This window comes from Nycticebus coucang, chromosome 18, assembly GCF_027406575.1.
Source record: "Nycticebus coucang isolate mNycCou1 chromosome 18, mNycCou1.pri, whole genome shotgun sequence".
NCBI lineage: Eukaryota > Metazoa > Chordata > Mammalia > Primates > Lorisidae > Nycticebus > Nycticebus coucang.
Window position 1 is genome coordinate 76,845,755 of NC_069797.1, and position 21,261 is coordinate 76,867,015.

At 46.4% G+C, this 21,261-nt stretch overlaps 1 protein-coding gene across 4 annotated transcripts in view; it reads right to left on the reverse strand.

Moving 5' to 3' along the window:
- Positions 1-21,261, reverse strand: part of CYTH1 (cytohesin 1) — a 95,507-nt gene that overhangs the window by 39,919 nt on the left and 34,327 nt on the right. Inside the window, exon 1 of one of the 4 annotated variants that reach the window (XM_053570562.1) lies at positions 13,538-13,747. The exons of 2 other annotated variants lie outside the window; for them this stretch is intronic. In XM_053570562.1, coding sequence (XP_053426537.1) covers positions 13,538-13,565 — 28 coding nt within the window. In that variant the 5' untranslated portion in view covers positions 13,566-13,747. Of the gene's footprint in view, positions 1-1,244; positions 1,299-13,537; positions 13,748-21,261 lie in introns of those variants that run through there. One more of the 4 variants, XM_053570565.1, reaches the window with a different exon arrangement.

The following is a 21,261-nucleotide window of genomic DNA, read 5'->3' on the forward strand; positions in this document are numbered from 1 at the left end:
ATAAAAAGACGGTATGTTATTATTTTATCTTACATAGAGAAGGGAATCAACACATCTTACCTAATAAATCTTAAACCTCAAAGACTTAGTTGGCTTGTTATGATTTATCCAGTAAATCAAAGGGAAATGAGGTAATATTCCAAGGCAGTAACAGACACTAAAGCATAAAATTTTATCCTAAAAATTTGGTTTAGAAAAACAAAGATAACATCTTCTTTGAATAAAAGCTAAAAACTAGAAAACAATTATTTTAACATGTTCAACCTTTCCTAGAACCTCTCAGTGACAACACCTAATACAGCTAGTGTGTCACAGCCACTTCTTCTTGGTATTCAGACTTTAAACCTTTGCCTTCACAGCTGCTTCTGAAAGAATCCATCACAGGGGATGAGTGCAGAGCTGAGACAAGCTCAGCTAAGCAGAGCCATCTTCCACTTCTAGCCTCTGCTACCACAGGCCTCCATGAGGCATGGTCCTCCTTCACTCCAGGGAAAGTCTCTTCCCTAGAACTCCGTCTTCCACCAAAAACCCAAGTCCTCTGTGCTCACCCCTCCTCCCAAAGGGGCAGGGGACACTCTGGTTTCCAGGGTGAAGCATTGCCACTCCCTGTGCCTGTCAGCTGCAATCCCTGTCAGGTCACACAGCTGGGCCACCATACCCCTTCTGTGTCCAAAATAGAGGTTTGGTGGGGATTTTAAGAGTTAATTCTCTCTCCCTTTACCCTCGTTCCTAAAATCTATTTGTATGCTGGTCCTTTGTAAAGCCTTGGATTTTCTGTACGCTTAAACATTCTCCCTCGGTCTAGCTAACAGCTGGAAAGGACTTGCAGGATCAAGTAAGATGTAAAATTCCAACTCCTCTTCTGTGCCTTTTGCTGCAAAGAGGGTGACCCATGCCCAGGAAAGGTTCCAAAGCCCTTAATGAGTAAAACAGAAACTCTGTGGGCAGGCATGCCCTGACAGGAAGAATCACCCCAAATCCATTCCTCTGCATCCTGATTAAGGAAATCGGTTATTGCTATGTTCCTAGGCCTCAGGCCTAGAAGAAACTACACTGAATGCCAGGATACCTATCCAAAGGTGCAGGGGGAAAAACCCTTGGAGGAGACAGCAAAGAATGCGGAACCAAAGGACAGACATGCAGAGAAACATCAGTTCCCGCTGCTGGCTGCTGAGTGGGAGAAGCAGGCAGGCAGCAGCACAGAACAGGGGGATCTGAGGACATGGCTCCACACAGCCTCTTACCCACTGCGAGTCCCCTCTCCTGCGGCCCCCGTGTCCTGGCAAGCCCTCGGTAGCAACATCAAAGCCTCGGCAGGTCGCAGCTCTCCACGTCAGAGGCCCTGGTGGCTCTGTGCAGCGATGCCACAGTCCCAGGCTGCTGGAGCTCCCACAGCTCTAGGTGCAGGGGGAGCAGGAGCAAGGACAGCATGTGTGTGCCAGCACAGCGGGGGCAGAGGAGACAAAAGCCGAGCTCCCAGACCCGCGGGGGGAAGTGCGCCGAGCCTGGTGGGGAAGGCTGGCTGGAGCGCGGAGCCGCAGCAGCCCGGCTGGCGCGGAGTGCGTGCCGCTGGCTCCTCCAGGCTCGCGTCCATGAATGCGATCACAGCCGCCCTCCTACTACCCCGTCCCCGGCCTGGGGGAGGGGAAGCACCACCAGCATTTGCTCTCAGGCTGCACTGGCTTTCCTCTCCCGCTCAGAAGCTAAACCCTGATGGCTGCCCTCTCTGGAAGGATGTTATCCTTACTCAAGAAGCCCTCTCCCCACCAAATGGATAAACAAGAGGCGCATCTGGAAAGTGGATTCTGTCATCCCCAAGACACAAAAGCCCAGCCCTTGTCCATGCTCTGCACCAGGTCAGCCAGCAAAGTAGCTGACAAGACAGCCACAATACCATCCTGGAGGGGGTTCTGGAGGCACCGTCCTCTGCTCCCCTCCTCCATGGGGTCCCAGGCCCTCCGTCTCCATGTGCGACGCTCCAGCCCTTTCAGGACTCGCCTTCTACTCAGCGTGCCCGCCAGCTGCTGTCTCCACGCACTGGCCACGGACCTTTCTTCACCAGAGGCTACAGCATCACTTCTGAGGACACTCTGGTCAGGATAAGCTAGGCAAGTGGATCTTGGGAATGACAATGTAAGATGGCTGGGAACAAGAAAAACGGCCACAGCCTGAGCCTAGAGGCTCACAAACTGCCAATGGTACGAGAATCACCAAGAGCACTTGTTAAACTCATAGATTTGCCACCCCAGCCGCTGAAGCACAAGCTGCACAGGGCTAGGCTCCCCATAGTAAACAGGACACAAGGTGACTGCACATCACACTGAGAAACTGTGTTTTACCAACAAGGAAGGGATGTTGGTTTTAAAAATAGTCATAAAACAAGCAAGGAGAAAAAACAAAACTAAGTCATTGTGCGAGTTGGGCAGCACTGACATTAGGAGCACACCACTCTTTGTCATGGGGCGTCCTGTGCACTGCAGGGTGTTAGCTGCATCCCTGGCCTCTGCCCACTAGGTGCCAGCAGCACCCCCACCACCTGTGCCCTACAACCTAGTGTGACAACCAAAAACTGGCCCTAGACAATGCCAAATGTCACCTAGGGCGGGGGGTGAAACTGCCCTGGTTGAGAACCACTGTTCTAGATAAACAACAAAGAGGGGACCCTAGAAACACCCCTATGCCCTCCCTTCTTCCTTCCCTCCCAGGGCTCTTCCATTAAGAAGTCACTAGCACAGGCACCTGCCCCTCTGCAATCCCTGGCCTAGCACCACACCACGGGGGCTGGCCCAGCTAGGGAATGCAAACAGACTTTCTCATCACCAGGCAGTGCCACCAGGCCTGATGTCCCATATTCTCTGCATTCCACAGGAAAAAAGAAAAAAGAAGAAACAGCCATAGTATGAATAATTTTAGTGTCAAGGTGGGCAGTATTCATTTGAAAGAATCATACCAAGTCTGTGAAAAACAAACCCTCAAATTATAAAATTTTTGCATTAAACTGCAGAAGCACACACATTTTCAACAAAAACGTGGACTGGGTGTCCCAATGCCACATGTGCCTTTGCCTCCTGTCTTCAGTGAGCTGTTCCACCTCTCCCCCTGGGCCAAGGAGGACTCCCCTTCCCCGGCTCCCCCAGACTGCTCAGGCCCACTCTCTGCACTTCTTTCTTCTCGTATGGGGGGGCTCTCCTCACCATCCATCGAGTCCTGCCTCTCACAAGAAGAGGTTACTCCTGGTTACTCCGGCCAAGCTCCAGGCTCACTGTACATGTACCGATCATCACATGACACCTCTGGGTCTACACTGGTTTCTCCAGGCTCCCATCATACAATTTGCCATCTGGTTATACCACCTTGTTCCCAGGGACTGCGTGTGTACATGAAATTAAGCTCTTGCTTTTCAGTACTAAGATCTTATATTGTGAGTATTGTCCTGGCACTTTTCAGTGCAAAGGGCTATATCCCTTATTTTGAGATAACATCACTGGTTTTGACACAAATACAGACACACATACCTTCCATGGTCTGACAGACCATAGCAGGTGAATCCTGACCTAACACTTCCTACCCAAGACCCTCCCTTTCACCCAGCCAGCTGCCACAGAGCACACAGAGGGACCCACAGTTGGATTGACATGTAGCCCACGAACCTGGTCAAAGGCATCAGTTTGAATCCAGGCCAGAGGCAGCTGGTCACAAAAGCCTGCACCTACAGCCAGTTCCAGGCCCAAACAAGATGACACAAGGACGTGAGCAGGCAGGAAGAAAAAAAAGCTGCAAACAAACAGTCTACAGCATGGCCCTCCTCTGATCTAAAGAGCACAGATGCCAAAATAAACTGTGGCACAGTCAAGTTTATGAAATCACAGTGATCTGAGGAGCTTAGAGAAAAGGACTGCTCAAAGAATAGGAATCCTAGGAATCCCAACAGAGAAAATGAAAGTTTTTGAAAATACTTTTCTCACCTGTAGTCCCAGCTACTTGGGAGGCTGAGGCAAGAGAATCACATAAGCCCAAGAGCTGGAGGTTGCTGTGAGCTGTGTGATGCCATGGCACTCTACCTAGGGCCGTAAAGTGAAACTGTCTCTACAAAAAAAAAAAAAAAAAAGAAAATACTTTTCTCAGACTCATAATTCAACAATCTTAAAAAAAAAAAAAAATAAAGGTGATCCCACATAAACAAGGCACTCTATTATGGAGTGTGGACACTCCAAGTGCAGACAAGACATGGTTTGGCCTCGCAGAGCACACTCACGCATTACTATTCTTTTTAACAAAAAAGAATTAGGCAGCCCCTACGTGCCAGATGAACGCTGCCACAGGTGCTACTCAGGGTGGAGGAACAGAGCAGAGTGTGGCCCAAGTTAGCCCAGGATGGCTGCATAGGGATGATCACTGCTCCTTGGGGCAAGCAGGCATTCCAGGCAAAGGGGGAAAGGGCAGAGCCCAGGAGGGGTTGAAGAGTGAACTCCAGTCAGAGCCTCTGAATTGGACAGTGACATGCTGGCTTCAGCTCTGCTGTAGGGGTGGGGTGAGTTAAAGAAAGCAGCACTTCCGGACAGCAAGAAGTGGTGGTGCCAGGAGAAAGCAAAGGGGCTGGAAGCTCTCCAGTGGTCTCAAGGTCACAAAGGGACGCAGAGCATTTGTCCAAAGCATAAAAACCAGGTCAGAAGTAGTAGCAAAGAAGTGTTTTCTTCCCATACCCGTAGCTCACTGCTTTGATTACCATCCTCATCCAATACTGATTCTCCAAAACCAAGGCTGACTTCCTGTCCTCTCCAGTTCTCTGTCTCAGGCAAAGGACAGCAAGAACCAGACAGTGACCCTCTGAAATGTGTGCAGGGGGAATGCGCATCAACCACTCTGCTTCCCGGACAATGTCTGACATGGAAGACAAGGTGCAAAGACCACATGAGTATCTGGCAGCGTCTCAAACCCACTAATGTACAAGGCTGCTCAAAGCCCTTCTCTCTGCGTGAGGCATCCCTGACCCTAAATTACCTGGGCCACAGGCTCCAAGCACCAAGGAGCATGAAGCCTCTTGGCCTCCTCCTGTGCCCCATGAAAACAGAACCCTAATATATATATATATATATATTTTAATTCTACTCCAATCTCTATTCTTAAAAATGCCTCATTATTCTTTTGTAAAAACTAGAAGCAGGGGTGGCACCTGTGGCTCAGCGGGTGGGGTGCTGGCCCCATATGCCGAGGGTGGCGGGTTCAGACCCAGCCCCGGCCAAACTGCAACAAAAAAATAGCCGGGTGCTGTGGCAGGTGCCTGTAGTCCCAGCTACTTGGGAGGCTGAGTCAAGAGAATCGCCTAAGCCCAAGGATTTGGAGGTTGCTGTGAGCTGTGTGAGGCCACGGCACTCTACCAAGGGCGATCAGGTGAGACTCTGTCTCTACAAAAAAAAAACAAACAAAAAAAAACTAGAAGCATAAAATGTTTCTTCAAAGAAGCAAAAGCTGGCTTCTGTCTCAGAAGGGACTGAAGACCTCTTGAGAGGGAAGTGTTCCAACACTCATTCAAAAGTAGGAAAAGTGGCTCGGTGCCTGTGGCTCAAGCAGCTAAGGTGCCAGCCATACACACCTGAGCTGGTAGGTTCGAATCCAGCCCGTGCCCGCCAAACAACAATGACAGCTGCAACCAAAAAATAGCAGGGCATTGTGGCAGGCGCCTGTAGTCCCAGCTACCTGGGAGGCAGAGGCAGGAGAATTGCTTGAGCTCAGGAGTTGGAGGTTGCTGTGAGCTGTGATGCCACGGCACTACTCTACCCAGGGCGATAGCTTGAGGCTCTGTCTCAAAAAAAAAAAAAAAAGAAAAAGAAAAAAAAGTAGGAAAAGTGGTTTCCAGTGGCAGATATACACTGCAGGTAGGGTGGAAATTTGTATAACATTTTGCGCTACCAAAACTTTAAATCCACATACCTTTTGATTAGAATCAAATTAAAAACATTTTTTTTTGGAGGGAGTCTTATCCTCTTGTCCTGGATAGAGTGTAGTGGCATCAGCCTAGCTCTCAGCAACCTCAAACTCTTGGGCTTAAGGAATCCTCCTACCTCAGCCTCCCGAGTAGCTGGGACTACAAAGCCCACCACAACACCCAGCTAATTTTTCTACTTTTAGTAGAGACGGGGGTCTCGATCTTCCCACCTCAGCCTCCCAGAATGCTAGGATTACAGCATGAGCTACGGCACCAATTTGATTCTTTTTTTTTTGCAGTTTTTGGCTGGGGCTGGGTTTGAACACACCACCTCTGGTATATGGGGCCGGCGCCCTACTCACTGAGCCACAGGCGCCACCACCAATTTGATTCTTAAATTTCATTTACCCCAGCAGGGTACAGTGGCTCACTTTTATAATCCCAGCACTTTGGGAGGCCAAGGTGGGAGAATCACTTGAGGTCAAGAGTTAGTTTCAGACTAGCCTGAGCAACATAGTAAGATCCCTTCTTTAAAAAAAAAAAAATTAATTTCAGGTTAAAGTGAGGATACAAACAACTAAACTACAACGTTGTAGTTGTGGCCGGCACTGAAGTAAGTGGGAGCACACCAGTCTTACCCCTTCCTCTCTCATTCCCCCCCAGCCTGAATTGAATTAAGTTTTCCTCTTGTGTGGGTGTGTAGTAGATCATCTACTGCTTCATGTTAGTATCGAGTTCATGGCATACTTGCTTTTCCATTCTTGTGATACTTTACTAAGAAGAATATGCTTCAACTCCATCCAGGTTAATACAAAAGATATAAAGTCTCCATCTTTTTTTGGCCGGGACTGGGTTTGAACCTGCCACCTCCAGCATATGGGACCGGCGCCCTACTCCTTGAGCCACAGGCGACGCCCAAGTCTCCATCTTTTTTAATGGCTGAATAGCATTCCATGGTATTCCATTCCTGGGTTGGTGGGCATTTAGGCTGTTTCCACATTTTGCAATTGTAAATCGAACTGCGATAAACAGTCTAGTGCAGATGTCCTTATGATAAAAGGATTTTTTTTCTTCTCATTACTAGATGCGTAGTAATGAGATTGCAGGATCAAATGGGAGGTCTAATTTGAGTCTCCATGCTTCCTTCCAAAAACGTTGTATTAGTCTGCAGTCCCAACAGCAGTGTAAAAGTGTTCCCTTCTCTCCATATCCGCACCAGCATCTGCAACTTTGGGACTTTGTAATGTGAGCTATTCTCACTGGGGTTAGGTGATATCTCAGGGTAGTTTTGATTTGTATCTCTCTGATGATTAGGAACTATGAGCATTTTTTCTTAAGTTTGTCAGCCATTTGTCTGTCTTCCTGAGACATCTCTTGCCTAGTGATAGATGGGACTGTTTGTTCTTTTTTTGGTGATTAATTTGCATTCTCTGTAGATTCTAATTATCAAGCCTTTGTCAAATTTGTAACATGCAAATATCTTTTTCAATTCTAAAGGTTGTCTATTTGCTTTAATTGTTATGTCCGCAGCTTTGCAGAAGCTTTTCAGCTTAATTAATAAGTTCTCATTTGTTTATTTTTGTTGTTGTTGTGATTGGCATTGAAGTTTTCTTCGTAAACTCTTTCCCCAGGCCGACTTCATCAAGTTTTTCCCACACTTTCTTCTAGGATTTTTATCATTTAATGTCTTAGATTTAAATCTTTTACCCATCTTGAGTTAACTTTTCTAAGTGGTGAAAGGTACAGGTCCAATTTCTATCTTTTACATGTGGTTATCCAGCCTCTCAATATCATTTATTGAGTAGGGATTCTTTTTGCCACTGTATGCTTTTGTTTGGTGTACCAAAGATCAGATGGCAAGAGGAGACTGGTTTCATCTCTTGGTTTTCTAGTCATTTCCATATGTCTACGTCTCTATTTTTGTGCCAATATTATGCTGTTTGATCACTGTGGACTTGTAATATAACCTAAAGTCTGGTACAGAGTGATGCCTCTGGTTTTATTTTTATTACTAAGACTTAACTTGGCTATACTGGGCTTTTTTCTGGTTCCATACGAAATGAAGAATTATTTTTTCCAGTTCTTCTAAGTATGATGTTGGCATTTTAATGAGGATTGCATTGAATGTGCAATATAGACATTTGGGGTAGTATAGACATTTTAACAGTGTTAATTCTTCTCAGCCAAGAGCATAATTTTTTTTTTTTTTTTTTGTTTTTTTGTTTTTTGGCCAGGGCTGGGTTTGAACCCGCCACCTCTGGCATATGGGACCGGCACCCTACTCCTTGAGCCACAGGCGCCGCCCCATAATTTTTTTTTTTTAATTATCCAAGTAAAGATCTATGTTCCCAGCTATTTGGGAGGCTGAGGTGGGAGGATCACTTGAACCTAGGAGTTCGAGGTTGCAATAAGCTATGATCACGCCACTGTACTCCTGCCTAGGTGACAGAGCAAGACCCTGTCTCTAAAAATAAAAAATAAAAAAAGAGAGAGAGAGAGAAAGAATGGATGTAGTCCCAAAATTTGTGAAATTTGGAAACTACTTAACACTATTTCGTGATTAAAACAATGGGGTGATTTATAATGCTAATATGAAAGGTCTCTAAGACACATTCAGTGAGGCAGGACTGTGTAAGGTCCTTCTCAATGGGACATGTGAGCTGAGAGGAATGTGCCTGACACGGTTGGCAGGAATCATCTTTACAAGTAAGAACTGCAGAAGGGAGTGAGGCAGGGTCTGACTCTTAACACTTCTTTCTGTATACTTGGATCTACAACTAACACAAAATTCGAGGCTAAAATTTTTATTCAAAGAAAATAGCAAATGTAAGCCAGTGATAATGGCTACCAGCTGCTTACATCTGCTCAGGTTGGTGCTGACTATTTCTTTTGTGGAAGAAATATCCTTTAGTTCTGTTCTAACATCCAGGAGATACTTGTCCTAACAACATCCATACTGCTATGATTTCATATGTGGTCTCTCTTCTGAATTCCTGGACTCAGAATCCTAACTCTTTTTAGCTGAAAATACAAAGAGGAAGAGACTTCAGACACCAGAAAGAAAGGAGAATCAGAAACAGTTGATGACGCAAAACAAAAATTTACTGGATTTTTTTTTAGGTCAGAAGTTGAGCTTCCATGATCCCTCAGTAGAGGAAGGAAGAACATGACACAAGTTACTTTCTCAAGGACGGACTGTGCTGGGACAAGAGCTCACACGGCTGCTGAGCACAGGGCAGCAGGACCTGACTTCTCTGTCTCCATTTCCCCTAATGTTTCACCTAAATCTGGAGAGAACTGAACACACCGTGTAGTAAGCAGAAAAACAAAAAGGTTAACTAGTAACACGTGAAGACATTAGATGATCCTATCTCAGTAGGGGCTGATTAATTGAAATTCCTGGCTGATGCTGGCTCCGTTTTCAGAGAGTCCCTCCCAGGGCCATGGCAATGGCTTTTATTTGCAGAGCTGACCAGGGCTCAGCCAGACAATTCTACGGCACCTCATGGCTTTAAATGTCCGTGATTATACTACTTTTAGTGGTTCTGTCTCAGTTAATTATTTCATGGCTCCATCTGCAAGATAAAACCTATATGAATTCCTACAAGTTGAAGTTCTTCAGAAGGTAAATGGGAGAAGGTGGCAGTACAAGAGTCTTTTTCTAAAAAGGAAATCTCGGCTGAGTTGAAAACAATCAGAAAGAAGAGCAGAGGCAAGAATGCTGTAAGGTCAACAAAGTTGCCTTTGGAAGGCTGTCAAAATCCAAGAAAAAAATGAGAGATGGATACTACAAAAAATGCCAGGAGTCAGGCGGCGCCTGTGGCTCAAAGGAGTAGGGCGCCGGCCCCATATGCCAGAGGTGGTGGGTTCAATCCCAGCCCTGGCCAAAAACTGCAAAAAAAAAAAAAAAAAAAAAGCCAGGAGTCTAGCCCTCCATCTTTGATATAACCAGCAGGTTCTGCCAGCTCCAGCTACAAACATAATCTAGCAAACCTTTCTGAACCACAGGGAGGGATGAACAAAACCCCAATGCCTCCTGTGTCCTCTGTCCGCAGGCCACTCCTGCCCCGCCTGACTTCTACCCCGACCTACAGCACCTGACTTTGTCCTCACCTCAGCCGATCAGTCTGTAGGCTGAGAAAGGCTGTGGATGCCTCAGATGCATGCCTGCCCAGATCTGATACCTGCCTTCTCTTCCCACTAATACTGGCTTCTTAGAAAACTCGCCTGCTGCCTTCCACATTCCTCCTGTCCAGCTGGACTTGGGTCTTGACCCCCCACAGCCAGTCCTGCTGCTTTCTATCCCATAACTAAGAGAGGACCTGGCCGGCTACAGGGAGTACAGACAACGGATGCAGAAGGAGGGGCAGTGCTAACCCTCCGCATGACACTGTGAGTACCCATCCCCGGTATGCTCAACAGGAAGGCCTATCAACTTCAAACTGGACCAAGTCTCCTCCAAAAGTTGTCACAGCAGATGGGGACACAGGTTTCTTGCTATGATGTGTACTTTGTACAATGCCAAACACGCTCCTGCTTAAAAATAAAGATGTAACCATTTTTGATTCGGCAAAACACAAACCCAATCCATAAGGGAGTGAGGAATACCTGTAGGGACATTAATTCATAGTTAGAGCGCCCTAGGTTTTCCTGCTAATGCCTCAACCTCAGCAACCATCCAACTCCAGGCGAGTACAATTGCCAGGAATGCATAAAAGGATGGAAAAATGTGGAAAATTAGTTTCAGGAACAGCACTTTAGATGCAACCAGAAAGTCCGATGTCCCATTGGAGTGGCACTATACTTAACTCTATTTGATATATTTTCTAATAAACAATACTATTTTATACTCACATGGTATCTTACAGCCTAAGACGTTTTTTCATTTCCCTTTCTTTAAGCTTTACACCACAGCTCAACTGTAACAGCCGCATATTTCCTGACAACACACTGCGTGCTGCTCCCAGCAGTTACAGACAAGGTAAAAGGCTCTGGAGTATAAACGATCCGCCTAAAGTAAGCTGCCAACAGGCAGAGCCCACTCCACTCAGGGTCACTGGCTGTGTCTTTTTGTCCTCTTACTGGGATGCACAGACACACCTCAGCTCTGCACTTCTCACTATCTGCCACAGCACAGCCTGTGACGGCCCTACATGGGACATGAAGCCCAGCGGGGAGAGCCATGTAAGTCCGTGGCAGCAACACACTCAGCCACCAAGCTCTCAGAGAACGCTTGGGCACACCCAGAGGCTTCAGAGACACCAGTCTCTGAGCCAGGACTTGAAGGACCAAGGGAATCCCCAAACACGGATTCCCCAACAGAGAAGCAGAGAGAATGGCACGGTGAGGTACCTGAGAAGTGACTGGGAGCCGAGGACAAAGGGCACGTCACAGATCAGGGCCCAGGTCAAGGTGGCAGCAGGAAAGGGCTTACTGTATGCTGGGATGGGCCCAAGCCAGGGAGTCTGATCCTGTCCCAAACAGAGAGTTCAAAGGCGAATCAAGAGGGACTGTTAAAAAGACAAGATTAAACAGCAAAAATCTGCAATGTATGGCAGGTAAATAACTGTATGCCCATTAATCACTCTGGTCAGTATATACACACGTGGTCCTGGAATGAACATGGACGACTCTACCAGGTAAGGATGGAAACAGAAAGCACACAGAAACTCCACTTGTTCCCTTCACTCTCACGCCTGCCTAAATGTTGTTCTCTCCTCAAAATACTGAGGGCGTTTATTTCAGCAGCAGTTAGAAAGGCAATGCTTCCCCCCTAGTGTCCCAGACAGCGCCCCAGGATAGGGTGAGGGAGATGGAGAGACACCAGCTCTTTCAGTGTAATCAAAGCAAAGTTGTTCAGTAATCCAGTCTCTAAGGTCTCTGCCCCAAATCGAGCCCCAGTCCCATTACGCCCACTGTAGAATAGAATCAAGCGCACACATACGGGGCAAATTGTACTGAAGTTAAAGCCCCTGGGATGGCCAGGGGCCAAGGACAGATGAGTACTCTGATTTAAGACTCTGCAGGAGCAGCACCCGGGTGGGTGTGAAGCTCACAGGCTAGGCAGCAACAGGAGGGCACGAGGGACCACTGCCTGGCCTGGCGCCCACCTACTGTCCCAACACAATCACCACAGTGTCTTCTGCCACTCTCAAAAGTGGTGCCTTTGGAAACAGAGACCTTGGCTGGTGCAGACTGCTCTTTCAGACGGGAAAGCAACCATGTGTGCAGGTCAGCCTGGCCTGGCACTGTGTCTCACCTGCTGTGTCCTGGTCCAAATGCAAACATGTCACCACAAACACCTGTATGTCCTTCTCTCCCAAAGTCTTCCACACATGGTACAGTTTTCCAAATCACCCCTCAGCCACTGCCCAGGATCACCTGCACTTAGTGGTGAGGCTTTAAAATGTGTTTTATAGTGAAACAGGGAAGAAAAGGCATAAAAAGAACTGCCCAGATCTATCAGTTACATTTTGAAATGTCTACTGTTCATTTCAAACAAACTGGTATCATTCATCACTAGCTACATATCAGTACACATTTTTCTATTTTGTCTTATAGCATTAAAACATTGCCATCTGAAGAAGGCACCACAGTAAAACACACACATCCACACATGAAACTTGAGTGCTGACCCAGGATGCTTTAAGACACAGTTCTTCAGCATAATCTTTTGGGATTTAGAAGCCACAAAGTTTGTCATCCTATTACTCATAGCCTCACTGTTTATAGCACGGGTGTGGGGCTGGTGAAGGAAGTTCCACGGAGCCCATGAGGCTTTCATCTTCACCCAGTACCCAAAGAAGAAAACTAAATTAGGTGTGCCTTTTCCCTTGGTTACATCTTATTTGAGAAAAGTGAGTATTAGGCCAGGCAGAGTGGCTCACACCTGTAATCCTAGCACTCTGGGTGGCTGAGTGGGCAGATTGCCTGAGCTTACAGATTCAAGACCAGTCTGAGCCAGAGACCTTGTCTCTAAAAATATCCAGGTGTTGTGGGCATCTGCAGTCCCAGCTACTTGGGAAACTGAGACAAAAGAATTGCTTGAGCCCAAGAGTTTGAGGTTGCTGTGAGCTGTGGTGCCAGAGCACTCTACCTAGGGTGACAAAGTGAGACTCTGTCTCAAAAAAAAGAAAAGAAAAGCGAGCATTATTTATCCTTAGTCTCTCTGGTGCTTTCAATCTGGTCTTTAAGTTCTTACATTTTAATATCATCAGATTCATCCCGGATGTTCCCAGAACTTCTGACCAACTGTTATTCAGATACAGGAAGTACCTACACGATCATCAAGTATGAAGTGGTGACAACCGAGAAACGCCCAGGGAGGGATTCCCTCAAAGGCACAGATCGGAGGGGACCTCCAGTTGAAGATACAACGCGTTACCTTATTCTCTCTCTCTCATACACATCGAGTGTCAGTGACAGCCTCAGCTTCTGAACCACTACCCTGCCACACAGTCTTTCTCCAGAAAAGATAAAAAATGACAGTCTAGGTTGGTCCTTCACTCCTAGGCCCTGCAAAGGCTCAGTAAAATTATCTTCACAGAATTTCACACAGTGATTAGAAGAGATACCTAAACCCCACAGTCCTGGCTTGGGGCTGTGACTCACCCTCTTCCTCTTCGGTTTTAAGGACCATCTTGTTCCCTTCCAGCACAACAGGAAAAGTTTGCTCCCTTCTGTCCCTCAAAGGAGAGCTATAACTAACTGGCAGCCCAGTTCTCCTGTGGGGTCCGACTGGGAGGGCCCCAGGATACCTGTGGGGTACCAGCCTTGAGGACAGCACTGAGCTACTTCCTGAATGGGCAGGGAAGGGCTAGCCATAGGTCTGGCCAATCAGCCTCGCCTCAAAGCAATGGCACTCCCAGTCACCGCCACCACCCAGTTCCTGAAGTCAAGCTCAGGCATCTTCCGAGAGTGTTAACCATCTGTTTCCCCGAAAGCAGCCTCACACTGCAGTCAGACGGGTTTGCAGCAGCACTTCTAGTCTTCTCAGACTCCCCTGAGTGTGGGATGGGTGCGCTGCTGTGTTTCAAATCTTGGCTTCTCTCTCAGGATCTGTGGGGGATTGGTGCAAGGACCCCTTCCAAAGACAACAAAATCCATGCTCAAGCCACTCACGGAAAATGGTGCAGTATCTGTGTATAACCTATGCAAACCCACCTGTACACTTTTGTTTTGAGATACAGTTTCACTTTGTCACCCTTGGTAGAGTGCTGTGGCGTCACAGCTCACAGCAACCTCATCTCTTGGGCTCACATGATTCTCTTGCCTCAGCTTCCCAAGTAGCTGGGACTACAGGTGCCTGCCATAACACTGGGCTATTTTTTTGTTGCAGTTGTCACTGTTGTTTAGCCCGGGCCAGGTTCAAACCCATCTGCCTCAGTGTATGTGGCCGGCCCCCTACCCGCAGAGCTACGGGCACCGTCCCCGCCTGTATGCTTTAAATCATCGCTAGATTACTTACCAACGTAAATGCTATGTAAATATAACTGTTATATTGTTTAAGGGAACAATGACAAGAAAAAAAAAGTCTGTATATGCTTGATACAGACACAACATCCTTTTTTGCCTGAATATTTTTGATTCATAGTTGGTAAAAATCGAAGGATTCAGAGCCCACATATAGGGAGGGCCGCCTATGATTTCTCAGAATGGAACCAGGTGGAAGCCCTGGTCCTCTCTCAGTGGGGTAACAGCACACTGCTCAAATGAGTGACTATGAGACGCAATCGCGACGGCACACAGGAGATCATAGACTAAGAGCAGAAGGGAAGTCTCAGCAGCAGAAATTATCCAATTAAGTTTGATTCTGCCCCCACCACAACTTCCAATGTGCGTTTTCAGCATACTCTATTATGTTCCGGATACACGCTCACCACTGAAGATCAGGAAACAGTAATGAACACCCTAGTCCTACCACCCAGTGATAACCACTAATGACATTTTGGTGTATATTTCCCAGACTTCTGTTATATTTATATTCTCATCCTCTATGCACACATTCTGTATATTTTACATGATTCTTTATAACTGCCTATTTTTACACACAGCAAACATTTTCCCAGACTGTAAATGGACATTTATCACATTTTTTATTATTCACAGTCTGGACCTAGTGTCTAGCCAGTCCCCTACTGTAAGACTTTTAAATGTGGCAGGGAACCCGTAGCTCAGGAGTTAGGGCGCCGGCCACATTCACCGAGGCAGGCGGGTTCGAACTTGGCCTGGGCCAGCTAAACAGCAATGACAACTGCCACAAAAAATAGCTGGGCATTGTGGAGGGCGCCTGTAGTCCTAGCTACTCGGGAGGCTGAGGCAAGAGAATTACCTAAGCCTAAAAGCTGGAGGTGGTTGTAAGCTGTGTGACACCACGGCACCCTACCAAGGGCGACAAAGTGAGACTCTGTCTCCAGAAAACAAACAAACAAAAAACCCCAATGTTTAATAAATATATGCAGGGACCAGCTGTGGTGGCTCACTCCTGTAATCCTAGCACTCCGGGAGGTCGAGGCAGGTGGATTGCCTGAGCTCACGGGTTTGAGACCAGCCTGAGCCAGAGAGAGACCTCGTGATCTAAAAATAGCCAGGTCTTGTGGTGGGTACCCGTAGACCCAGCTACTGGGGAGAATGAGGCAAGAGAATTGCTTAAGTCCAAGAGTTTGAGGTTGCTGTGAGCTGTGACGCCATGGCACTCTACTTAGGGAGACAAAGTGAGACTCTGTCTCAAAAAAAAAAAAAAATGCACATGTACTTTAAAAAAGAAACATTTTATTTTGTAGAGGCAACTAATGTATAAACCAAACTTGTTACTTTCTTAGTATGTCAGAATTACAGTTATGCTTGGTCCTTCACAATCTCCACCTGTACTCAATCCCAGCGAAGTCTCACTGTGAGCCATTTCAGAAGCTAGCAAGTTCAGCGACTCCCAAATCAGCCTTTCTATCTCCTGGGATCAGCTCTGGTTCATACATGGTGATCCTAACTTTGAACAGGACAGGGCACTTCTAGTTTCTACCCGCTGTCAAATGGTACGGCGCTGGTCTGGAACAGACACTGAGGCAGAACAGCTGGTCAGAAATTGAGTAATCAGCTTTCATGGATGCCCCCAATGTGCCCGCCCCTTTCCTCGTGGGACCAAACTGAACTTCTGCCAGATGGTGGAAAAATAGTTTCCCATAGTTAGTTCCTGATAGCTTACACTGACCTGACTACTGGTGATGCTAGTTATCTTTCCATACACTGGAGCTACATGCTCTCTTGTGAATTGCTTGTTCAAATCCTTTGCCTACTTTTCTACTGGTGATCATTTTTCTTAATGATTTCTACATTACTAATCTTTTATACTAAACATTTCAAATATTTCCTCAGCATCTGTCATTTGTTTTTAACTTCAGTTGTCTCTTCTTCTCTTACGGATGTTGTTTTGTTAAAATGAAACCTATAATCTTCTCCTTCATTTGTTTAATTCAACCAACAGGCAATGAACACACTGAGCACACTGCGTGCCGGGCACTGGGAGATGTCAGGGATCCAAACCAGATGAGGCGCCTGTGCTCACGGCGTGTCCACTTTACTCAGATGGGGAACGACAAGGAAACCAGCAAGCAAGGAAAAGATGAAGCATGCCAGGTGGCGAGCACTGCACGGGGGGTGGCCAGAGGGGCCAGGGAAGCCCTCTCTGAGGATAGCCAGGAGGCTGGCACCGAGAGTGGAAGAGACAGTGGAGAGGTGAGGGGTGGTGGAGGACTGCATGAGGGTTCTTTCTGGGTGAGACAGGTAGCTGCTGCCAGGCTTCTTGAACAGCGAGGAGCAAAGTGACTTCCTCTAAACAGACTGCTCTGGCAGTGAGTAAGAACAGAAGTGGATGGCAAGGGCAGGTTCTGGAGACCAGCTGGGAGGCTGCCACCATCCTGCAGAGGAGAGAAGGTGGAGTCTTAAGCATACAAGTGGCCAGATTCTTGCTACATTTCCTTTTTCCTTTTTTGAGACAGTCTTACTTTGCTGTCCTTGGTAGAGTGTCTTGATGTCACAGCTCACAGCAACCTCAAACTCTTGGGCTTAAGCAATTCTCTTGCCTCAGCCTCCTGAATAGCTGGGACTACAAGGTGCCTGCCACAATGCCTGGCTATTTTTAGAGACTGGGTTTCGCTCTGGCTCAGGCTGGTCTCAAACTTGTGAGCTCAGGGCAATCCACCTGCCTCAGCCTCTCAGAATGCTAAGATTACAGGCATGAGCCACTGCGCCCAGCCTGCTACATTTACTTTTAAGTGAGAGCCAAGGACCTGCTGGTGGATTCACATGAAGTGTGAGAGAAGTCCAGGGTGACCTGTAGAAGAGTAGATGCCATCTTCTGAGCAGTGGGCTGCCAAGGGGATCCCTACTGTCCACCCAGCCTCCCTCTGCCTCGAAGGCCCCAGCACCCCATTCACCGACAGCCCCTCCCACGCCCTGCTTCTCTGGACCTCGAGACCTTCGGCTTCTGCCCCCACTATTCAATGCGTCATCCTTGTTAATACTTCCCAGTTCACAACCTCAAAAGAAGAAATCTAATTGGCTCTGGTAGTAGCCATCATCCCTACTGGGCACAGTGGCCACCTCCCAGGCTCCCACTGCCTTCAGGGCAGCTCTGTGTCTCAGTACCCTAGGTCTTCAGCAGCAGAGCTGTCCCTTAGGCTGTGGAGCCAGGTAGCGTCCCTTAAAGCATCCCTGCCCAAAACATTGTCATGTTTGATTTCTGTTGATCCAAAGCTACTGCAACAAACAACACTGTTAGTTAGAAAATGAAATAATTAACGAAGAGACAAATTCCTTAAAATAGACATTTAACTCCTGAATCACCAAATTACAGGTTTGACTCACTTATGAGGAAAGGAAAGTGAGTATGTAAGTTATTATCCATATTAGATGTTTTTGAGATTAAAAGTGAATGCTATAAATAATTACATCAGCCAATGGACATAACCTGGGACTGTCCCTGGTAGCTGAAACATATAACCACCCAACCTCTAAGAAGGCACATCTATGCTATCACTCCCAAATAAAATGTTACAGAAAGACTGTAATACATTTATTTAAATGGAAACTGATAAAAAGTTTCAAAGTACACTTTGAAATGACTATAAAAATAATGGCACATTACAAAACCAAAACAGTTATTAGGCCTCAGAGCAGCACCTGAGCAGATGATGCGGGAAATACATGGAAGCAGCACAGGCCTGATGCTAAGTGTGAAGCCAACAGAGTGGAAGACGGCTGTTCATATCAAAACCACACCTCAGAGTATTCTCATACAGCTGTGTGACTCAAGACAATTGTTTTAGACAGAGTCTTATTATGTCGCCCTTGGTAGAGTGCTGTGACGTCACAGCTCACAGCAACTTCAAACTCCTAGGCCCAAGCGATTCTCCTGCCTCAGCCTCCCAAGCACACACGTGCCAGCCACAACGCCTGGTTATTTTTTATTGCAGTTGCCATTGTTGTTTTAGCTGGCCCAGGCTGGATTCAAACTCGCACAGTAATCACTATGCTACGAGCGCAGAGCCTGACTCAAGACATTTTATATTTTCAACTAATAAATGCCTTAAATAGACTCCATCCTTGATTCGAGGCTCATCACCTCTGGTGATAGACAAGGTAAGAATATACAAACATGTAACAGTTTAAAATAACACTAAAAAACAATTTACATGAACATTTATGTAATATTGTAGGCAGTTTGTTTTTTAAAGTATAACATTTGGGCGGTGCGCTGGCCCCATATCCTGAGGGTGGCGAGTCCGAACCCAGACCCGACCAAACTGCAACAAAAAATGGCTGGGTGTTGTGGCAGGCATCTATAGTCCCAGCTACTCAGGAGGCTGAGGCAAGAGAATCACCTAAGTCCAGCAGCTGGAGGTTGCTGTGAGCTGTGATGCCACGGCACTCTACCGAGGGCGAGACTCCGTCTCTAAAAAAAATAAAAAAATAAAGTATAACATTCATATCAGTCATAATCCCAAAGAGACAGAAACGTACTCAGAGCATGAGTCTGGAGAAAATTAAGAAAGGGGGTGGCGCCTGTGGCTCAAAGAAGTAGGGCGCTGGCCCCATATACTGGAGGTGGCAGGTTCAAGCCCCACCCCAGCCAAAAAAAAGAAGACCTGCCAGAAAATTAAGAAAGGTATTACCTAGGCCAGGGCAAGGTGGCTCAAGCCTGTAATCCCAGCACTTGGGAGGCTGAAGCAGGTAGATTGCCTGAGCTCACAGGTTCGAGACTAGCCTGAGCCACAGCGAGACCCTGTCTCTAAAAATAGCTGGGCGTTGTGATGGGCACCTGTAGTCCCAATTACTCAGGAGGCTGAGGTAAAAGAATCACTGAAGCCCAAGAGTGTGACGTTGCTGTGAGCTGTGATGCCAAGGCACTCTATCAAGGGCAACAAAATAAAACTCTATCTCAAAAGAGAGAGAGAGAGAGAGAGAGAGAGAGAGAGAAAGAAAAAAGGCATTATCTGTCACAGTCCAGGCAGAGTTCAGATGGACTGTGAAATACCATGGCTGGCAACAAGATGGCCTCATCGATACCAGGCCAGAAGGGGCAAGGGGCACCATGCTGCCACTTAAGGTGGCCACCTGGCAAGAGCACTGGGAGAGGATCCAACAAGCCCTCCTCTACCTGGCAGGGAGAGGTACCTTGACCTTGCTCTCCTCTCACCTTCCGATCTCCTGTCAAAACTCAGTGGGGAGCCAGAGGGCCCAGGAACGTGCAGTCACCCCTGTTCGGGGCAGCTCCAGCAGAGGCTCTAGTTCTTTTGATTCCACATTTCTTTCTTGCCTTACCAGCTTGTTTCAGTAGAGGACATCCTTTAATAACTGATGGAGAAACAATGCAGAAGAGTGGATATTTTATTATTGTTGTTCCTAATTTTGCATATCTAAAAATCAATTCTTTTCTCATACGTGACTGACATCTTGGCTGGGTATAGAATTCTAAGTTGAAATCATTTTCTTCAGAATGAAGAAGACATCCTTACATTTCTAGCTTGCTATATGGCTGTTATTTACAGTGCCATTCTGATTCCCACTATTTTGTATATGATCTTTTCTCTCCTCTTAAAAATCTTTTAGGACCTTACACTTACCCTTAGTGTTACGAAATTTCATAAACTGTCCAGAAGTAAGTCTTTTCACACATTATGCTAGCCACTAGGTAGAGACCAGTTCTGAAGTCTTGTATTCTTTTATGTATTTATGTATTTATTTTTGATTTTTTTTTTTATTTTTAATTTCAGTGTGCTTGTTCATGTTTGTTTGAAGTACTCCTTTTTTGTTGATTTTCTTCTTTCTCCTGCGGTGCTGGCTGTTTTTGATGTTGTTGGTAGAGACGGGGTCTTACTCTGGCTCACTGCTGCTCATATGGGTTTTGAACCTCTGAGCTCAGGCAATCCACCCGCCTCGGCCTCCCACAGCGCTGGGACTACAGGCGTGAGCCACCACAAGAGTCTCACTTTGTCACTCTCAGTAGAGTGCCACGGTGTCATAGTTCACAGCAACCTCAAATTCTAAGGCTCAATCTATCCTTTTGCCTCGGCCTCTCAAGTACCTGGGGCTATAGGCACCTACCACAACACCTGGCTATTTTTTTCTATTTTTAGTAGAGACGAGGTCTCACTTTGCTCAGGCTGGTCTCGAACTCCTAAGCTCAGGCGATCCACCCGCCTTGGCCTCCCAGTGCTAGGATTACAACAGGTGTGAGACACCGCACCCAGCCCTGAAATCTTTAATTGCCTATCCTCCTTTTTTAGAGTTCTGATTTTTCAGAATTTCTATTAGTTGGGCCCTTTAATTTTTCTCATCTTCACTCCTATTTTTCATCTCCTTTTTGAGCTGCTTTCTAGGAAGTATTCTCTAGTTTATCTTCCAACCTTCCCACCGACTGTCTTATTTCTATTTTTAATCTGTAAGAACTCACTCTCAATCTCTGAGTATGGGTTGAACACCCCTAATCCAAAAGTCCCAAATCTGAAATGCTCCAAAATTGAAAATTTTTCAAGTACCAACATAACACTCAAAGGAAATGTTCACTGGAACATTTTAAATTTCAAATTTTCAGATTAGGGATGCTCAACTTATCAGTATAATGCAAACATTCCAAAATAAAAAAAAAATTCAAAATCCCAAACATTTCTGGTCCCAAGAATTTCAGATAAGGGACACTGAACCTGTACTCCTTCTTTATAGCATTCTATTCTTGTTTCATTAATTTAATATTTGAGAATCTTAAATATATAATTTTTGAAGCTGTCTTCTAGATCTTCCATGACTTATTTCCTCAAACTTCTGTTTTCTTCGTTCTC